The sequence below is a fragment of the Haliotis rufescens genome, unplaced genomic scaffold, assembly GCF_023055435.1.
Source record: "Haliotis rufescens isolate VD_foot unplaced genomic scaffold, xgHalRufe1.0.p SCAF_9, whole genome shotgun sequence".
NCBI lineage: Eukaryota > Metazoa > Mollusca > Gastropoda > Lepetellida > Haliotidae > Haliotis > Haliotis rufescens.
Window position 1 is genome coordinate 17,027,466 of NW_025964383.1, and position 22,625 is coordinate 17,050,090.

General features: G+C 40.0%; 1 protein-coding gene across 24 annotated transcripts in view; it reads right to left on the reverse strand.

Annotated features, from left to right (window-relative positions):
• LOC124119718 (dedicator of cytokinesis protein 9-like) overlaps window positions 1-22,625 on the reverse strand; it is a 190,253-nt gene that overhangs the window by 58,753 nt on the left and 108,875 nt on the right. For 15 of the 24 annotated variants that reach the window (XM_046482323.2, XM_046482334.2, XM_046482333.2 and 12 more), the window contains 5 exons: window positions 21,010-21,093; window positions 20,718-20,783; window positions 13,083-13,191; window positions 10,995-11,009; window positions 834-1,012 (listed from right to left, as the gene is read on the reverse strand). In XM_046482323.2, coding sequence (XP_046338279.2) covers window positions 834-1,012; window positions 10,995-11,009; window positions 13,083-13,191; window positions 20,718-20,783; window positions 21,010-21,093 — 453 coding nt within the window. The remainder of the gene's footprint in view (window positions 1-833; window positions 1,013-10,994; window positions 11,010-13,082; window positions 13,192-20,717; window positions 20,784-21,009; window positions 21,094-22,625) is intronic. The other 9 variants (XM_046482340.2, XM_046482345.2, XM_046482342.2 and 6 more) reach the window with 3 other exon arrangements.

Genomic DNA, 22,625 nt, shown 5'->3' on the forward strand with positions numbered 1-22,625 from the left:
AACCTGATAACTACAGACACGCAACCGTAAATAAGCTCTGCCTACTGTGATTGATGCAGACGCCAAACACGATCGATTCAATTTTTTATGATAAAACTACAGAAAATTTATTGACTTATATCTTGATATGGAGCCATTTGTTGTATCCATGGTTTGTCATTCAAGTTGATACGAAGTTTGAGGGTCAATGGTGATCTGGTTCCTGTCACTCGGTTGTGTTTACATTGTCTGTCATTGTTCGAAACTGAAACACCGCCACCTTGCGGGCTATTTATAGTCAGGGTGGGGCTTTAACCCTGTAATTACACAGCAGTAACATCAAGAGTCCTTGTAATCAATACGGACAAGTTTATGAAGTTACAACTGATAATTTATAACTGACTGTGTGACTGGATGAGCAAATCTAAGACTACTTGGCAGGTATAGACCAATGAGATAAGAATTTTGTTTTGGACAACAACAAAAATGTAGATTTTAAGTCATAAGGGTTTGCACAGTTGTTGTAAGTAATATCCCAGGCATATCACATCTAGGTCAGGCAAACCAGTGGTTGATATCATGAGCAATATTCCACATACTCAAGTTTCAATCGACCAAGTCACCAAGTTTGAATACTTGACACTCCAATTTATGACCAAATAGTAAGTGAGTTGGATGCCTTTAATGCTTTAGATTTTTACCACCTTTGCGAAACCCACAATTAAGGGATGGTGCTGAAAAACCTAGACCCATCATGGAACACCTTCGGGAGACAATTCTGCAAATACCCCCGCCTTACATGACTGAGCCAGTCACATCTCACAAGCTAGGGTCCAATCCAACCCGTATCTCACCGTTTTAACGTATCTATCATCGAAGGCATGTTTGGCGAGCTGGTTGCGGAGCACGGTGATGGCGCAGCGACGCATGTCCCGAGGCTGGACAAGCACCTGCTTGAGCTCATGGATGAGCAGCCCGACCAGGTAGTGAGTCTTACGGAACTCCTCAGACAGCGTGTAATCCTGCCTCAGATCTGAAACACACCACACCTTGCAAACACCTCGTACAGGCATTGTAGTGAACCATCAACAGCCTTACAGTTACATGCAATATTACAAATCATAAAATATTTTCCATGGTTTTGGGAATTAATAATCTGAATTGTTTTGAGGTGATTGACAGGGCAAAGAGACAGTTAAAGGATTAACAATTATTAACGAGAAAGTTTCACTTACTGTCATTCACTTTTGTTTATTTCAAAATGACTCAGGCGGACCTATTCAAATTCCCACAAAAACGAGCAAGTTTAAAGGAAAGTATTGTTGATCTGGTGCTGTACATAAAATCTATTTTACTGGTATTCACCAAGAGGTAGCATTGCCATTAAGTAAGACAGATACTTTATAACTAACAGAAACATGATTTACCTTTGGGTGTAAAAAGGACATTGTCATTCAAGACATTTAATTGGTTAAAAATGTTCAGATTGGACAATTTAGAAATCCAAAACACATCCACAGTACAAAAGAATACTTTTATAAAAATGTGGAATTATTGTGTAGCTTGATCACTACATTAAACCAATACATGCTTTTATAACTCTTATGAAACTCCATGCCATGGAAATTCAATGAAAATATTGATAGAAAATGAAAGTGTGACCAACCTCAAAAACCACGAATACTATGGATACATCATGCACCAAAGATGCTCTTGGTGAATATAAAGATGATACAGTATATATAACAGGGTGATACAAGGTTTAATGTGGTAGTCTCTAGGCTACAGTTACAGGTATCATCACCTGGACGCATACAAGTGAGTGAGTGAGTGAGTGAGTTGACGACGTAATAAGCATTTTCATCCCATCAGTTTAATGTTGTCGAAAAGGCCAACATTTGGACATTTGCCACTAAACCAGTGCCTACAGGTCATAATTGCAGCAAATCTGGGACTAGCAGCTCCTGACATGACTAAGGGGCACAACTCTGAACAGAAATTGCAGCCTCTCATATCACTGGACGACATGCGCCCTCTGAATGCACAACAAACAGAGACAAACATAGGACAAGATGGGAATTGGAATTTCTTATTCAACCACTTTCTTTCCATTTTTTCTGAAATTAAGCTTGATTCCATGTTTACTCCTAAGTTCAGAGTTCAATGTCATACTTGAAACATTTATTCTGTTTCCCAGCAGTGGGGGCCTTTCAATATAGTCACTGTTCTCTTACATTACTGCCACATGTAACTTGGTCAAGAGGAAATGTAGTTATGTGCCACAATCAGTATTTTTCCAGCTAATTCATGGCAGTTTGTATACAATCCTGGCCAGAGGTCGAAAGCACAAACAACAATCCAGGCTTTTGAAGTACGATGACACTATCAGCCAGGCTTGTTCCACAAAACGATTGTCGTAAGTCTATGTTAAAGCATGTCGTAAGTCTTCACTAAAGCATGGAAGTTATGATCGTCTAAGCACTGTGGTAAGTGTATTTTAAAGCATGGGGGTTACGATTACCTTTCGTGCTGTGACTTTTATAAGTGTATGTGTAAGCACGAGAGATACGATCATCTTAGTGCTATGATTGTGGTAAGTCTATGTGAAAGCATGGGAGTGATGATCATCTTAGAGCTACGACTGTCATAAGTTTATGTTAAAGCATAGGAGTTACGTAGGTCTTAGCACTAAGACTGTCAAAAGTCTACAGTAAAGCATGGGAGTTACGTAGGTCTTAGCACTAAGACTGTCAAAAGTCTACAGTAAAGCATGGGAGTTACAATCATCTTAGTGTTATGGCTATTGTAAGTTTATGTTAATGCATGGGAGTTACGATCATCTTAGCGCTAAGACTGCATGGTAAGTCTTTGCTTAAGTATGAGAGTTATGAATGTCTTAGAGCTAAGATCGCTTTGTGGAACGGAACTCAGGTCAATTTATACTCACCGACAAAAGAAACACGGATACCACACATGTTGGTTAATATATGAAGAATTACTCATATTCAAGACACATTATATTGGTACAATGCACAAATGAATATACTGTTATGTTATGTGAACTGACACTCATAAACGTATCACACGTGATGTCATAGATCCATGACTCGAAATGCACCATTTGTCTCATCCAGGATTAATGTGTAAAGTTTGGAAATCACGTGCAGCATATCGTGATAAGAATAAAGACACTCTGTGGTAACACTTGACTGATTGTTAGTTTTATCATGAAGTGGTTCATATTGAAAACATCTCTTCTTTACATACATACTTCATAATAAGTCTCTATGGTTCGCATTTCTTTTGGCGGTGAGTATATACCATCCAAGTCTGATTCTGGTCTTTCAACAAGCATATAGTATTGAAGATCTATATTCCTGGGCCCACTTGCACAAAGCGATCTTAGCGCTAAGACTATCGTAAGCCTATGTTAAAGTATGGGAGTTACGATCATCTTAGTGCTAAGATTGCTTTGTGCAAGTGGCCCCTGGAGTATTAGTATGATAACAGACACTACACACAGTGTAACAATGTTAGACAAGCTGTTTACAATCTGGCAAAGAATCTCACACTTTCAGACAAGAGTACAGGTTTCTGTATCAGACTACTAACATTGTACAGCTGAAGTTGTGCAATGACAGTGACGAACATGGGTTTTAGTCCAATGAATCAAGTAATCATGTCAACAAATCATATCTTTTTCTTCCAGAAACAGTAAATGTTTGTGCGCAACAATTTCCACCACATGAAGAGGACTTGAAAGCTGGACTAACAAGGCAGTAACCATCAACTTTCGGAGCAGTGATAGCATCATCAGGATACCCCCTAAAACACAACCCTGCCCAGTGTTCATTTGTTTGTTGATGAATGTCTCGCTCAACAACATTCCAGAGACATGTCAGCAGCCTGTAAATAACTGAGGCTGGGCAGGACAAATACAGATTGATATTATGAGGAGAGTCCCATGACGACACCCAATCAACCAAAATGTCTGAAATAACTGCTTGCCTGCCTGCCAATGGCTGGAAACTTTTCAGTCTGGCTGCATGAAATATTTCTCTAATCCCTGACTGTCTGGCAGATAATTTTAAGACTACTTGCGTATTCAGTTTTATTATAACGCCTTGTAGGTTCTCAAGTGATTGTTTACATCATTTCAACTGAATCAAGACACAATTTGTCTCTTTTTTTGGTTGCATTTTTTCAATATTAATAATATCTGAATGCGGGCAGGTAACTTTGAAGATTGCAGGCAACATGTATGGGTCACTGCCTGACTGTCTCATTGGGTTTTAAAGTGAGTTCAAACACTGCACCCAGTCTAACGACCTGAACCAATCAGTCACCATGACAAGAAACATAGGTTGCTGGGGACCCTCCCTCCTGAAGACCTCTTATCGGGAGTGAGTGAGTGAAGGAATGGAGTTTACCACTAATTCAATATCACAGTGGTCTGTCAACTCATAAAATCTAACCAATCCTGTGGTCAATGGTATGAACACCGTTGCGTGTAAAAATTCTGATTTAGTATTTGAATCAAGGGACCCCTTAAATTTGGATTTTTAACATGAAGGTTATGACCAGGGTATTTCTGAAAACTGGTAAGGGTAAAATGGAACCCAGCAAACAGGGGTGGCATTTATATCATTTTACAATTGTACTTCCATGACGTAGTGCACTACGGGTTTGTTTCTTATTTATTAGTAGCAGTACTAATGTGAAATTGAAATAAATCATCTTGGTTTCAACCACCTATAATGAACATTGGCCACAAAATGTATTAAACCAGTTAATATTGTTTGTTTGTTTGTTGTTTAACGCTGCACAATATTCCAGCTATATGAGGGGGGTCTGTAAATAATCAAGTCAGGACCTGACAATCAAATGATTGACATCATGAGCATTGATCTACGCAATTGGGATGCAACAACCAAGTCAGCGAGCCTGACCACCCAAACCCGTTAGTCGCCTCTTACGACAAGCATAGTCGCCTTTTACGGCAAGCATGGGTTGCTGAAGACCTATTCTACCCGGATCATCATGGGTAAACCAATTAATAAAACCCAAAGGCCTAAGCAGCCACTGCCTGATTCAATGTAGTCTGTATTATTTAGGGACCTACATACCTAGTGGATATATAGAGGTTACTAGAATTTTTTGTCCAGTAGCATGTTATCTCAAGGAGTGGCCTGACAAACCTGATACATAAGTGGCAGCAACAAGTGCTAATATCAACTTATTTAGGTCACAAGGAGAGATAAACACGTTACCAAACATGAAAAGATTAATGTTCGATTTTTTATGAAATTTCTTTTTGTTCTATCTGACTCTGAAAACCATAGCGCCAATGTTGACTAATCCAGTCTCTCGTGACACAAGTTTAGTGCACAACGAACTACAAGGAAGGAGCCGAAAGGAAGGGTTTTTTAAAAAAAAGAGCGATTTGTGACAAAACGAAAACATTAACGAATTCAATGAAATGGCATAGCGTCATTGATGCAGACTGAAAATAATGTTATGTCCGAAAGGAATATTCACTCAGTGAATACCGATTGCATGTTTCACAGTAATAAATATAATCACTTGATAGTGCATTTATGTTCTCCGATAAACAATGTTATACATATTATCACTCGATAGTGGATTTATGTATCCAGATAAACAATCTAATAAATATTATCACTCGATTATGTTCTCCCGAAAAACATTGTAACACATACCATTGATACATCATAAAGTTTGAAAATCAAATGCTTGCCGCTGAGGAGCATCACCATGACAACTCCTGTGAACCTCGTACACCGCAGACAGGAAGGAGGTGTACCTGTCTTGCCACACAACAGGAGAGGGGGGGAGGGGGGGGGGGGGGAAAACATACCCAGGGTATAAACATTTCAGCTGCCACCACAACACTTCCCCCAACACAGAAGGGATAAAGAGGTGCTAGTCTTCCACTCATATCAAATTTAATTCAAATCATTAAAAAACCCACGTCCATCATACTCAAGTTCATGATTTATATCAATCTTGCAACAACAATTACTCTCAGTACACAGAGACGATGTCTCTATTTCCAGCGGTAGAAACTAACGTTTTTGGTCCTCTAGTCCTTACAATGATAATATATAGCAAAACCCTTAAAATTGGCAAATAACTACTAGTCCTTATGATACCTTAACTATTGGGCAGTTTGGCAAGGACTATAGGACTAGTGCCAATTTCTAACCCTGCTATTTCACAAATTGCAACTTTTAGAGCTAGCCTGGAATTGGCACCACACTGAGAGTAGTCTCCCTTTATGGATTGTTACCGGACACTCGGGAGGTGGGAGGACGAAGGAATTACTGGGTCAACATTATACACTGTCAATCACATGCACACAAGCTCATCGAAGCACCATCCAACTTATAAACAAAGCAGAAAGATAGATCAGAAAACGACAACTAATCAAAAAGCTGATGTTTGAGATAGGCTACAAGCAATATGTTATGTACAATATCAATTCATGACGGAGTACAAGGACAGTCCCCAGTGAGGCTGCCGACCTCTGTAACACGCACACCTGTTGCCCTAGACGGGGGGACCACGGGTGCTTCAAGCCACATGTCGGGATCAGACTTGTACACATACAAATTTCATTATCCAACTTACATCTTGTTGCAACAACTGCTTGTGATAACAAGGTCAAAATTTCCATGGAACAAGGGTCCACTATTTGTCAATATCAAGATAACAAGGGTTCATTATTTGTCAATATCCTGATAACAAGGGTTCACTTTTTGTCAACATCAAGATAACAAGGGTTCACTATTTGTCAATATCAAGATAACGAGGGTTTACTATTTGTCAACATCAAGGTAACAAGGACACACTATTTATCAATATCAAGAAAACAAGGGTTCACTATTTGTCAATATCAATATAATAGTCCATGAGCCAAGACCGAAAATTTCACTTATCGGTACCACTCAGAGTGGCAAATTCTAGTTGCAATTTTTCACATGCTATATATGTCTAGTTTATGTTTTGATATGATAACCATCGCAGATTGGTAGCTTAATAGTAGTTTTAACCCATTATATCAGCATACCCTAGGAAAAACAGCCATAAACTCGTATTTTGTTAATGTAATTTACTCTGACAATAAAACGTGTACATACGGAATAAAAACAGCATAGAGACCATGGTTAATCTCTTGGGCACACAATCAGAACACTAGTAGCTTTGAAAATTGACTTGAAAGTTGAATTATATGTGTCCATAGTTGAGTAACTGGGCCTAATCACCGTCAAGCTCATTATCAGAGTCGGACAAATCTGAAAGCTCCAACTGTGGGTCATCCTTGGCTTGGTTGGTGCAGGTTTGTAGCTTACACATGTCTGTGCACCTCAAGCCATTGGTGAGGCAAGAACAATCTGGCAGTTTGCATGAGCGGACACATTTGCAGGAGAGCAACTGGAGAACGGCATCTGGTGCAGGTGAGCCACGCATCCACTGAATTGTCAGCTTGCCGTCCTCTTCTGTTTGTCCAACCACACTCCTTCGGCCTTGGGACAATGGGCTGGGTCTGCAGACATCACCTCCAGAAGGCAGCCTGGTAGTTGGCACGGAGAGCATGCATGAACAGGCAGTCTTCACAAGGTGACAGTTGGCTTGACTCCACCTCCCCTCGTCTGGCACAGAAGAGTTGGTGTCTGAGTCTGTTCACATCGGTCATCTGGGCAGAAGGCAAGTACATTTGGCAGGTGATCTTCTGCAGCCCCTGGAACAATTCCGTTGATACCTCCCATCAACTACCAAGTTCACTGAAGGCCTCCTGGTAGGTCTTGTCTGACTTAATCCTCTTCAACGTTGCCATCTTCCCCCGGCCAGCAAAGGCACTGACTGTATCACAGCCCGTGAACGCGTGCATGCTGACGAGCGCATTACAGACATCATCTCCCAGTGCCTGGTGTAGCTTCCGGATGTTTATGTACATTGTGCGGCTCTTCGTCCCACATTTCTGGAATATTGGGCATGCAATACTGCTGCTGACGCGGGGGTCAAGACCAAGACATCAGTATCATCGGCAGTGATGACTACACTCTTGTAGCCATGCTCCGCTGCATGCAGAGCATGGAGCAGAAGGCGGGTGTCGGCTTCTTCTTGAGAAGACTTCAGCTCTCCAGCCTCCCCCCACTCTTCTTTGGTTATCTTATAGCAGATGTCTTCGCAGGTAACATACAGTACCTTGTTTCTCGAGTTTCTCTCTTTGTCTTGCTTTCTTCCATTCTTCCACCAGTAACTTGATCAGTCTTGTCTTGTTAGATGAGCTGCTCAGTAACTTTCTCCATTGCTGAATATTGTGACCAGGTGCATTGTTTCTGAATTGGATTCCTGTGTCTGACCTCCTGTTACATCGTTCTGCGTCTTTAATGGACGTCTCCTTGTACACGTCAAAGACGACATCGATGCGTTGGCTCTTCTTGCCTTCATGCAGAACAAGGGACAAGGCTGCTTCTGCCAGCTGTTCGAAGGTTTTCTCATTACCGTTCAACTTCTGGATGAAGCTCATTCCATCTATTACAGTTGCGGATGGATCTGGGAAAGGCTGCTTTGTTCGTCTTGCGGAGGGACCCATCTCCGTTGGCGAGGGCCCATGGCAGAGGCCCCAGAGGATGAGCAAGTACCACACTCATGCGTAGTTTTCGACTCTCAGCTACAAGGATCACCTGACCAAATAATTTCCTGTCAGCTTTCAGGACCACTTCTTTGGCACGGCCTTTGCTGCGGGACTTCTTTCTGATGTCTGCGAAAGTTTTCAGATTCTTCTTTTGCATCCTGTCGTGGAACTGATGGGTCAGATGCTTCTAAGCGTTCTTGCTTGAAGGTCTGGTATGCATCTTCTACTATCTTGCGAGCCCTGAGAAGGTCTTTGGACACTTCTTCCAGCGCAGCAGTAGCAGTCGACATACTGACAAGCTCTTGGTCAGTGTTGAAAGGATTGAACCAGCTCGCCTCCATTAACTGAACGAGGGATTGGATGTCAGCTTCGTCTCGTCAGATCCTAGGGAGTTGCAGATCAGGATGACTCAGGCAGTCATGTTGCCCTATATGGACCATACCCCTCAGCTGCTTCGGGTAGGTGCTCCGGTACTCTGATGTCAGGAAGTGTCTTGCAACCGCGCCAGGTTTCAGACTGAAACCTTTGGTGCCTCCAGGTATCTATGTGTCCTTGTTGATGGTCTCATCAATCGTCTGATCAACAGGGATCAGCACGAAGGGGTTTTGATGACCAATCTGGACTGAGAACCCGCCCTGCATGAAGTGCTTGTTGACTTCAGGGTGTTCGATGGGCAGCTGAGACATGGTGGCATAGTAGTAGGTCAGGAAGCGGGCATAGTTGAGCTTGTCACAGGAGAAGCACCAGGGAATCATCTGTCGGATGGCTGCCAAATGAAGTATCCAGTCACCCTCTCGAGAAGATCGAATGAGGCCCAGCATGATTTCGAACATGTCTACATAAGACATCCAGAAGGCTGTGTTCTCTGAGGGAGATCAGGTAAGATTGGAATAGCTCCAAGATCCTCCTGCAGGAGTGGTCTTCAAGTAGGTTCAGGAGTGAAGCTTGGCATTGGAAGTCGACAATCCTCTGCAGGGTTTCGTCTAGGTGGTGAGGATCGTGGATATGGTTGTTTTGCAGCCATGGGAGAAAGCCTTTCCATGCAAGCCTCATCAGTGCTTCATACACAAGCTTGTGTAGTCTAACTTCCCGGTTGTACCTGCGCCCTTCCATGACACCAGCTATCGATCCGTCTGCAATCACCCCTGATTCAACACACACATCTCTGAGCCCTGCATCTTGAAATCTCTTCCCTATGATGGAGAGGAGTTGTAGATTGTGTGGAAGACCCCCATCCTAATGATTATGTTCTTGAACTTTTCGTGTTTCCACACTATCTCTGCAGCCTTGGCATAGAGTGCTTGGTCGAACACACACACAATCTCATTCAGCTGCAGGACTTGCATGATGCGAAGAGTTTGCGCCAGCACTTCATTCACAGTAGACATGTTTGTTGCAGGAGCATTGATGGTGGGCAGGTAGCTCACAGTATCTTGAGCAACAATAATACATTGCGGGTCAGGATGTTGAATCAGAGGGGCAGCGCTGATGTTCCTCTTCTTGGACTTCTTGTTGACTTCAGGCAGGGTACCCTGTGGCATTGGCCCAGCCAATGAAGACGGACAATAATGTATTTGCCATTTTATATTCATTGCAAAATTCCTACAGCCTTTCTTACACTGATTTAGATCAATTCCAGCTGCTATCTGAAATAAAACTAGTTTGTGTCTTATGTTTAAGAACTTACGCTATAGTGCAAAGTGTGAAATCCGAGGTATGTGGAAATGTAGTAATAAGCTACTTCTGCGGAAAGGTTATCATATCATTTTGCACTTGTATTGACCCTATATACATGTTAGTACCACTTAGGTTTTGCCACCCCAGGTGGTACCGATATGTGCTCTGGCCCATGGACTATAACAAGGTTCACTTATAGCCAAAATCAAGATAACAAGTGTTCACTATTTGTCAATATCAAGATAACAAAAAATGGTATTTGTCAATATTAGGATAAAGGTTCACTATTTGTCAATATCAAGATAACAAGGGTTCACTATTTGTCAACATTAAGATAACAAGAATGGACAATCTGTACACATGAACTTAAAAGGAATTATTTCTCAATACCAACATAACAAGGGTTTGAAAGTTCTTTCCGATAATTACAAGCTATTATTCTAAAACAACAAATACAACTGCGGACAAACGCTGATCCCGACGGGCCTTGGTGCACAGGGCAAGTCGAGGCCCATTCACAAGAAGAGATTGTTGTTAACACAATTGGATGTCACAAGGAGGGGAGATAACTCTGTGTGACAGTCGATGAAGGCTCTACATGAAATGTTAGCAGCATGTGGTCAGCAAACGAAAAAAAACAAGCTTTGATAAAAGTCTTATTTCCTCAGGCTTTTACCTTCTGGCTTGAACTCTGTTGATAAAGTGAATGAAATAGTTTGTCACACAACGTAGCTGTACAGTCGCTGAAAGGAAATCTACATCAATAGCTCAGGGGACAGAGGCTCTAAACTCAGGGAAACAAAGCTTGATGCCATGCAAAGTTCTCCTCTCATGCTACCGTAATTATTCCAGTAATACAAAAACTTGAACCTGGCAAGTTTTTTATTTCCTGCCTTTTGAAAATGAAAACATCCGTTTATTTAAATTTGATATCATCTTACATCAAATTTTCAAAATAAAACTTAAAACAAAAGATATTTTCAACTGATGGTGTTATGTTGCTGTCTTCAAATTTTAAGAAAGACACTTATCTTTAAATAAAACCCATTTCTAAATTTTTAATATATATTAAAATACAAATAGATGGGTTTTTTTTGTAAATATCATTTTTTTATGATAAATTATATAACAAATTTTAAGAAAGAGGATATTACAATATGCCATGGAGTTAATGTAAATATGTTGCTTTCAAATAATTTAACTTTTCAGAAAGCATGTTATCTTTATGACACCTACATTTCTTAAATTTTGAGGCCACACTAATTTTATGTTTCATGGATTTATTCCAGCTTTTCCACACAAGGTCGGTCAAAACAAAAAATAAAATATAATAGCTATGCAAATTATCTATTAACTGATATGAAAGTCATTCTGCTGTGGAGTTTTGAGGTGAGGTGAAAATGGGGTTTAACGTAGCATCCAAGATTATTGCACTTATTGCAACATTCATGCACGTACGTGTGTGTGTGTGTGTGTGTGTGTGTGTGTGTGTGTGTGTGTGTGTGTGTGTGTGTGTGTGTGTGTGTGTGTGTGTGTGTGTGTGTGTGTGTGTGTGTGTGTGTGTGTGTGTGTGTGTGTGTGTGTGTGTGTGTGTGTGTGTGTGTGCATGTGTGCGTGGCTGCTTGTACTAGTCCGGACTGATGCCGATTTATAGTGCTAGCTCATTGAGATAACATGCCGCAGTTTAACATGAATACCCCACTCAGACATAGTATACTGACTCCGAGCCGACGAGTACCATCTTTTAACGTCTCTTGGTATGAAGCGGCCGGGTATTGAACCCCTGACCTTCTGCTCTCTGGGCGGATGCTCTACCACTAGACCAGGGAGGCAGTGATAGTAATGTAGACATGGAATTTATAAATTTAATTTATAACATTATATATTGTACAAGGGGGTCTATATTACTAGCAGGAGAACCCCGGACCATCCGCCCTCTGGGGCCGATGCTCTACCACTAGGCCACGGAGGCAGTCAGTGGCCTCTGGAATCACTGATAGTAATGGAATTTATATATAACATTTTATATTGTACAAGAGGGTCTATATTACTAGCAGGAGAACAAAACATTATAATGTTTTATTTTTTTCGGGATCGGACACTTTTCAGTAGGGGGGGTGGGCCCATGAAACAAAAAATAAAAAATATGTGGCCTAATTTATGTTAATACAAACATATGTTTTATTGCATTTACTGGAATGATTACGGTAATTGTATTGAAGATCTATCAAAACCAAATCATATCACAACAAGTACATACATAATTTTGTAACTAAAAACAACAAAAGCTACACTTAAAGAAAATTATTCTAAAATATTGTGTCATCTACCTTTCCATAACAGTAACAAAGTACTTAATCACAAACAAACAATTTACACTAAAACATTTAAATCGTTACTTCCCTGGAATACTCTATGACATAATGGTTTACTGCCACAGTAGGATATGATGATATAGGCACGGAACTGATATAATCAATATGTATCATGATAGGCTATACATCATGCATTACATAATTTGTCTCAGTATTCATACGTAAGATGCATACGAGTTTTAAATATGATCAGTTTCATATAAACTGGTACAAATATATTACAAATTATATTTTCATATACTTCTTGTGAGAGTAAATATTACTTTTTTTAGCTGTTATTTTTTGCATATAACATAAATAAAGATACAATGGTATGAGAACATCAGATGGGGAAATATTGGTGATTAGTGTTCCATTTAATATGAATATGTAAACACAAAAGATCATACCTTTGAAGTTTTTAACTCGCCCTCTCCTCATCATCGGCAGACACAGTGGGATGTAGTGTTCGTGGCTTGAAACGATGCGCAGAAACTCAAACTTGAACTGATGGAGAATCTGAAATGACACAATGAAAGTCACCCATTTGAGCCCCTTAACGTGCAAGATCGAATTTGTATTTAGGAAAACATACACGCTTTCATCCACTGATGATGAGAACGCTGATTTTCATTCTCAGCTCCCTGGGGAGTATACAACCCAAGCTGCCTGTGAGGTACCACCCGATCCCCATGTTGGCTCTAACAACAAACACTCGGGTGCATGACACCAACTCTGTCCTGGGTTTCCAAAGGGCCACCTGATATAAAAACCCAATATGTGCGTGAGGCAATTTCAACAGTTTTTCAAGGCGGAGGGGTAACTCAGTGAATAAATCGTTCACTCATCACACCTCATACCTCCATGTCAGAATGATGAGATCTGACTGGTCCATGTCATCTTGATAAAATACTGTGTATCCCACCTTGAAGGGGAATAAATTTCGCAGTGGGGGAATAAAAATTTGGCAAAACCGCATTATCGGTGGTCCGAGAAGGGAGCTAACTCCGTTTGCCTAATCGAAAGTTCGAGGTGGGCCCACATTCGAAACTAAACGCACTTGTTGTTGAGAATATGTACTACGAAAGCAAACCTGCATTACGGCTGCTATTTTGTCTATTTAAAATAAGTATTATGACTTATAATTGAATTAAAATGTACAAATACGATGGCAATACAGCAGAACTCACTTCTACGAACATCGCCAAACTAGGTCGTGGGGTCATTAATATTCATGAGTTATTCCCTTTATGGAACGAGTTCTCAGAAGCAATTCAGGCTTGTATCATGTCCGAGATCAATTCAAGCGTCGACATATTTTCAGGCTTATATCGCCACCAACACTTATGATAAGATTGATGTGTTATACTGGAAAAAGTAGAATGAGTGGTATTGCCTCTGTAAATTTAATTTGAAGTAGATCTAAGTTTCTTCCTTTGTAACTATTTTTGTAAAACTAGTGTGGTCAGCTATGATGACATTATTCAAACTTCAAAGACTTTCGTGGAATTAACGACTCACAAAATGATTTATAAAGATATTTCCCATCAATATTACAAAATGAGAATAATATATGTCACATACCCATGCAAAGTAATGACAAATGTGAGCCCACTAGCCTAAATGACTTCGTCAACCCAATGAAACCCAGCAATTTACAAATGTGGGCCCACCTGTTTCGATCACTGTAAGACGGGAACAATGTGGGCCCACATTTTAGAAAATGGTTATAAGTAAGCCAAGTTAATGAAGCTGAGCGATTTTTTAATGCGGCCCCTCCTATTGCAATCACTATGACGGAAGAACGTCTACCCACTAGGCGAAATACAAATGTGGGCCCACTTGTTTCGATCACCATATATGACCGGAACAATGTGGGCCCACATTTGAGAAAATGAATATCAATATTTAAGTAGAATTTCGCGATTAATAAATGTGGTCCCTCCTGTTGCAATCAATATGACGGAAGAACGTCTGCCCACATTTAGGAAATGATTATCAGAACTAACGAAACAACCTAACGAAGCTAGGCGAAATACAAATGTGGGCCCACTTATTTCGATCACCATAGATGACGGGAAAAATGTGGGCCCACATTTTAGAAAATGGTTATCAGCACTAAACCAATCTTAGAAGATGTACGGATGGAAACATAAATATATAATGCTTTCAAACATTAAATTAAGAATACATTTTACCTTAGGGATAAGCGGGGCATTTAATAGCTGGACCAAAAACGTACAGGGTGGGTAACGCCATTTCTCGCAAATACGAAAAACAACAGAGATAGCTCCCGTTTGAAATTAGAACCACTGATAATGTGGTTTCGCCAAAAATTTTATACCCCGCCACGAGCAAGTCAGGCTGCACGTGGATTTCTGAGGGCAGAATAAATCCCTCATACCCCGCTTCAAAACAAAAAGTTGCACAGGGAGAATTTACGCTTCAAGGTTTTACATATGTTATGAAAAAAACCCAACAACATTCCTGTAGACAAAATCACAAACAAGAAAGAAGTGAGCAAAACTCACATACCCCCCGTTATCCCCGCTGGTCAACAACAAATAGTAAATTGTTTTAACTTCAATGTTTTAAAAACTAAGATTAAGTTTCAGTGACAATTGACCCCCCCAAAATCTCCCATGTTACCAGTGTTCACTTACGAGGTAGTAGATCACCATGAACACCTTTGAATAAAAATTTGATTGAGGGGTTACATAAGAAGAATTATCAAAAGGACCAAAAATTGTTGATATAAAAACACATAATTGGAGATTTAGGACTTAAAAAATGGAACAATATCATATAAGAAAATCAATAAATTGATAATTTCCATCTAGCCTTAACAGATATGGTAATGAATTCATAAATTCAAACTAACATAAAGCACAGATACTTATGATGATCTACATGTGTGGAAACAATTTTGGAAAATATATTAGCTATACAAAACCAGTCATCAAAATGTCTAAATTCCATCATGTTTCCATGAAAACAGCAAAAGAGAAAACTTTCAGAATCTTATAAAAGATAAAAAAAACAATCATAGTGGTTAATGTAGCAAGTTTGCTGAAGCTAGGATACATAATATTGTAAACATGGATCGTACAAAAACTCTACCCAAAATTTATGTTTCACCATGATTCCATGGAAACGGCAAAAATAAAAAATTCAGAATCTTCAAACTAGCAAAAGGCACAAGTACTCATTGTGGTAAATGTGTGTAGCAAGCTTGATGAAGCTAGGATGCATAGTTAAAAAGATATGGGCTGTACAGAACACCCACCCTAAAAGTTCAAGTTTCTTAATGTGTCCATGGAAACGGCAAAAATTAAAAAATTCAGAATCTTCAAATTAGCAAAAGGCACAAGTACTCATTGTGGTAAATGTGTGTAGCAAGTTTGGTGAAGCTAGGGTGTGTGGTTAAAAAGTTATGGGCTGTACCAAAGCTCGGACAGAATGACGGACGGACGGACGGACGGACGGAAGGACGGACAGACGGAACGCTATATACCCCCGATTTACTTTGTATAAATAGGATATTCCATGTGTTTGAGAAATGTCATATTTGTCTCATCTCGTGACGGGGGCAAGGACATATTTCACTTGTCACGTGAAACATCCTCTATTTATCTTGAATCTATCCAAAAATTCTAATTATGTACAAACATGTTACACATGTTAAAGACCAGTGGCCTGCTCCACATAGCCCTCGTAGCACAACAACTGTCATAAGTCTATGTTAAACTATGGGAGTTACGATCACCTTAAGGCAACAACTGTCGTAAGTCTATGTTAAAATATGGGAGTTACGATCACCTTAGCACTACGACAGTCATAAGTCTAGGTTAAAGTATGGGAGCTACGATCACCTTAGCGCAACTATAGCTTTGTGGAATGGGGCCCTGGATCCAATTTCATAAAGCTATGATCGTAGTGCTATGACTATCGTAACTTCAAAACTTCAACAAAGACTTACGACAGTCTTAGTGCTACAATCATCTTATGAAACAGGCCCCTGATCAGATCACACAGTCATCAGGCAGGCAGGCAGGCAGGCAGGCAGGCAGGGCTACAGACACAGTGGTCCAACTGATTTAGTGGGCAGAAACAATCCACACAATAGCATAAACTGGATGCATTTGTTAATTAGAGCATATCTTTTACAATCACAATAAAAAAATAGAACAAAAAATTCTAACCATAGGAAAGGTTTACAAACAAACATATGGACCCAATTTGGTAAACATTTCTATTTTTCAGAGTGAATGAGTTTGGCTTAATGCCATTTTGAAAATATTCCACATACCGTATTCGACGTAATAAGCGCCCCGCTCTAATAAGCGCCCACAGCGATATTTGCTAATATATTGGCTAGTGAACAATCCCAATTAGCACCCCTTCCGATTGATCAATGTACACAAGACTTATTTGTTCATGTATAATACGCACTTGTGTGTTATATGCACCCTTAATTATGGGCCATTAAATTCTGGAAAATATATCTGTCGCGTATGATACGCACATACTTTTCTTTTGTATCTTTTCAGGCTGTCGGCATAAACTACAAAATTTACAATCTTTCAACTCTGTTTTTTTTCTCACCAAAATTATATTCTATTAAGAGACCCCTATTCCTAATTTTGAGAGCGCCCGGGCACTTATTACGTCGAATACGGTATATCACAGCATGGAATCTGGAAGTAGATAGCCCCTTCATATTGTGTTACACTCTATACTTTATCTGTGTTCATAAATAAACACAAAAAGATCATAGCAGCAATAGTGAGTGAGTGAGTTGGGTTTAATGCCGCTTTTAACAGTATTCCAGTTATATTATGGCGTGTCAGCTTGATTTGGGAGGAAAGCCCGAATTGATGCTGGTCTCAGATCTTTACCACTTCAGTGAACCCATGAATCATAACGAGGGTGAACAGGGATTCGAATCACAATCCCGGGTTTCTGGTACACCTAACTGATGCAACACCACACAGCAAATTCCAGTGCCTTGGACAACTGGGATATCGAAGAAGTGACTTCAATGTATTTGTGTTTATGTGCACACTGTGAGTGAATGAGTATGGTTTTACGCCGCTTTTAGCAATATTCCAGCAATATCATGGCGGGGGACACCAGAAATTGGCTTCATATGTACCCATATCGGCAATGGAACCCAGGTCTTCAGCATGACGAGCGAACGCTTTAACCACTAGGCTACCCGACCGCCCCTGTGCACACTGTGAAAATCTGCATAAATCCAAAGCATGCACACTGTAAATATATTTTTCAGTCAATTCTTATAAATAAAAAAGGCAAAGATAAAAAATTCATAGACTGCTTATTTAACAACAATATGAAATCAGTGACGAAGCCCATCAGGAAACACAAGTTCAGTTGTGGGCATGGCCTACTTTTTTGTGGGGTATGGAAACGAACACAAACACATTTCCTTGGTTAGCCAATCAAAAGCCATGGAATCACTTGCAATGTCATTATTTGTCATAGTAACCTAGCTAGAACTCAGTACATCCTGTGGTTAGTGTATGAGACCCAATGCACATTCAGACAAAAGACACACCTCTATTCAACAAGCCGCATTTCTTGAGGCGAATACGGTTATTTGGCCAGTTATTCTAAGGTTACTTTCTTCTGCTGAGAGGTTCGGCCATGAGGCTCAGCAGCTCACCTGAATGTTGGGGGGTTTGTAACCTCATACATAAACATTACTTCAAATCAAAGTTGGGAAAGTCATAATAAATACTGACCTAGTACATAGGATGAGCACATTTTGGCACCATTGAAATAGGATTTGAATTCTGTGGGCAACACAATTGTTGGGATGACATACCATATTCACCATATCAGGTGCCCAGTTCCAGTAAGCACACCCTGACCAACTCCTAGTCCAGTATGTAAGTAATCTATATAAGCTACCCTGTATAAGACTGAAAATTGACATGACAGTTCATATTTTCTTGTGTAAAATACAAATGTTTTGCAGAAAACAGAAGCCCAGAGGGGATATATATATGTCTTGTATCTATACTAACTATTATAGTTTTGTTAGATTCAGTGATGTTTGAATTTAGCTTGTTCCCTGTATAACCGATTGACGTCTTGAAATCAAATTTAACTTGTGGATGGTTTTGATACGCACACCCATTTATCAACTTCCTAAGCACCCTGGAGCTTACTACGGTGAATAATAAGTGAGTGAGTGAGTTGGGTTTAACACAGCTTTTAACAGTATTCCAGTTATATCACGGCGTGTCAGCTTAATGAGGGAGGAAAGCCCGAAGTGATACAGGTCTCAGATGTTTACCACTTCGGTGAAACCCACAAGCAGGGGTATGATGCTGAGAAACATAATCGGGGTGAACCGGGATTCGAACCCACAATCATAGGTTTCTGGCGTGCCCAAGGGACGCAACTCTGTAGAGCGAAATACGGCGCCTTGGATGACTGGGCCATGTGTGCCCCCATGGTGAATAAGGACAGGAGGTGAGTCAATACCTTAACCCAACATTCCTGGAAGTTAATTCAACCTGCAGCACACATAGCAAGATAGGTGAGGTGAGGTGAGGTGGGGTGAGGTGAGGTGGGGTGAGGTGGGGTGAGGTGGGGTGAGGTGAGGTGAGGTGAGGTGAGGTGAGGTGAGGTGAGGTGAGGTGAGGTGAGGTGAAATGGGGTTTAACGTCATGTCCAAAATTATTGCACTTAATATAGCGATGTGCATGCACGTGTATGTGTGTGTGTGGCTGCTTGGACGCTCTACCACTAGACCAGGGAGGCTGTCATAGCAAGATAGAAATCAGAAACTGTGGGTAGTTTCAGCCTCCGTCATACCATTACTAACTTTCTGTTCGATAGGCATTCTAGAAGTTGGTGAATACATAAGAAAACATACAACTTCAGCGTTACAATTTGCACTAGTCCTGTAGTCCTTGACAAACTGCCCAATAGTTAGGGTATCATAAGGACTAGTAGAAATTTGCCATTTTTAAGGGTTTTGCTATACGTTATCATTATAAGGACTAGTGGACTGAAACTGTTAGTTTCTACCGCTGAACTTTAAGGAGAACAACTTCTGGATAAACTCTTGATAACGGTGTAAGAATCTACATAAAAAAACATCGCTATATACAATAAACCAGAAGTTGTTCATTTTCTTAATTAGTTAATTTGCTACCAACTATGTATGCATTATCAAATTTCATGATAAAACAATGCCTGAATACTGATCAAAAATGACATTTTCAATTTGGCAGCCGTAACACAGCCATGCTTAAATTCTGATTGGATGGAAATCTGTGAGGATCTTTAGGGAACAACATTGCCTGCCTCTCTAGTGTCAGCATCACATGCCTTTGGTTTGAGAGGAGATACAGAAAATGAAACATTCACACAAACAGATGGATTGTTAGACGACAGACACCATGCCAAGGCATTAGCTCACATGAACCTCTGGTTCAGGTGACATCCAATTGGACAACTACGTGTGGCAACTTGTTATCTTGACAAAAACAACTTTGTTGAACAGTTTCCTTGAAATATGTCAGCTATGGGAATGTGCAAATTACCGTATTCGATGTAATAAGCGCCCCGCTCTAATAAGCGCCCACGGCGATTTTTGCTAATATATTGGCTGGTGAACAATCCCCATTGGCACCCCTTCCGATTGTTCAATGTACACAAGACTTATTTATTCGTGTATATGCACCCTTAACTACAGGCAATTAAATTCTAGAAAAATATATCTGTCGTGTATATACGCACAGACTTTTCTTTTGTATCATTTCAGGCTGTCAGCATAAAACACGAAATTTACAAACTTTCAACTCTGTTTTTTCTCTCACGAAAGTTATATACTAATAAGAGCCCCCTATTTCTAATTTTAAGAGCACCCTGGGTGCTTATTACGTCGAATACGGTATTGAATTTCTCAAATAGGCTTAGGAAAACTAAAGAGTATACACATTTAGTCTTCACAGATAACAAAGAGCCACGTATCAGTGTCTAGGTCAGCAAGCTGTGTAAATTCTTACCACCAAACATGTCGTGTCAGCAGAACACGAGGGGTTCTTGCTCTGATCATACAGCTTCCAAAGTTCCTTCAAACATCACAGTAACAGTAACAGTAACAGTAACAGTAGTAAACACACAATGTTAACAAAAGTAAACGCCAACAGTGTAACAGTCAACTTCCCACACAGGAAACCTTGTGTTAGTTACACTCCCTCAGCACCACGTCTGTTACAGAAACAAGAAGAGGAGAAAGGGAAAGAGAGCCAGATTATTTATTTCCCTGATTTTGCTTCTCATCGTTAAAATACCTACCTTGTTGTTGGCAACATTGAAGATTTCGATGTACTTGGCCACCAACTTGAACACAAAGCCTCGGTCCATTAATGTGAAACAGTTCTGAAACATTAACATGGCATGAGTGAATGAGGGAATGTTTATTTGTTTGTTGTTAAACACAGCACTCAGCAGTATTCCACCTATATGATGACGGCCTGTTGATAATCATGTCTGGACCAGGCAATCCAGTGATTGATATTAGGAGCACTGCTCTAACTCTGTCAGGGGACGTTGACAAGCCATCAACCAACTCATGCAATCTGACCGCCCAATCCATTTAGTCACCTCTTACAACCAGCATAGGTTGTTGAGGACCCAAGGGACAGTATGAGAGGATGATTGAGTTACTGAGAGGATGATTGAGTTTATGATAGAATGATTGAGTTACTGATAGAATGATTGAGTTACTGAGAGGATGATTGAGTTACCAAGAGGATGATTGAGTTAATGAGAGGATGATTGAGTTACTGATAGAATGATTGAGTTAATGAGAGGATGATTGAGTTAATGAGAGGATGATTGAGTTACTGAAAGGATGATTGAGTTAATGAGAGGATGATTGAGTTAATGAGAGGATGATTGAGTTACTGATAGAATGATTGAGTTAATGAGAGGATGATTGAGTTAATGAGAGGATGATTGAGTTACTGATAGAATGATTGAGTTACTGATAGAATGATTGAGTTAATGAGAGGATGATTGAGTTACTGAGAGGATGATTGAGTTAATGAGAGGATGATTGAGTTAATGAGAGGATGATTGAGTTAATGGGAGGATGATTGAGTTAATGAGAGGATGATTGAGTTAATGAGAGGATGATTGAGTTAATGAGAGGATGATTGAGTTAATGAGAGGATGATTGAGTTACTGAGAGGATGATTGAGTTTATGATAGAATGATTGAGTTACTGATAGAATGATTGAGTTACTGATAGAATGATTGAGTTACTGAGAGGATGATTAAGTTACCGAGAGGATGATTGAGTTACTGAGAGGATGATTGAGTTACTGAGAGGATGATTGAGTTACTGAGAGGATGATTGAGTTACTGAGAGGATGATTGAGTTACTGAGAGGATGATTGAGTTAATGAGAGGATGATTGAGTTAATGATAGAATGATTGAGTTAATGAGAGGATGATTGAGTTAATGAGAGGATGATTGAGTTAATGAGAGGATGATTGAGTTACTGAGAGGATGATTGAGTTACTGAGAGGATGATTGAGTTAATGAGAGGATGATTGAGTTAATGATAGAATGATTGAGTTAATGAGAGGATGATTGAGTTACTGAGAGGATGATTGAGTTAATGAGAGGATGATTGAGTTAATGAGAGGATGATTGAGTTAATGAGAGGATGATTGAGTTACTGAGAGGATGATTGAGTTTATGATAGAATGATTGAGTTACTGATAGAATGATTGAGTTACTGAGAGGATGATTGAGTTAATGAGAGGATGATTGAGTTAATGAGAGGATGATTGAGTTACTGAGAGTGTGTAAATGAGAGGATGATTGAGTTAATGATAGAATGATTGAGTTAATGAGAGGATGATTGAGTTACTGAGAGGATGATTGAGTTAATGAGAGGATG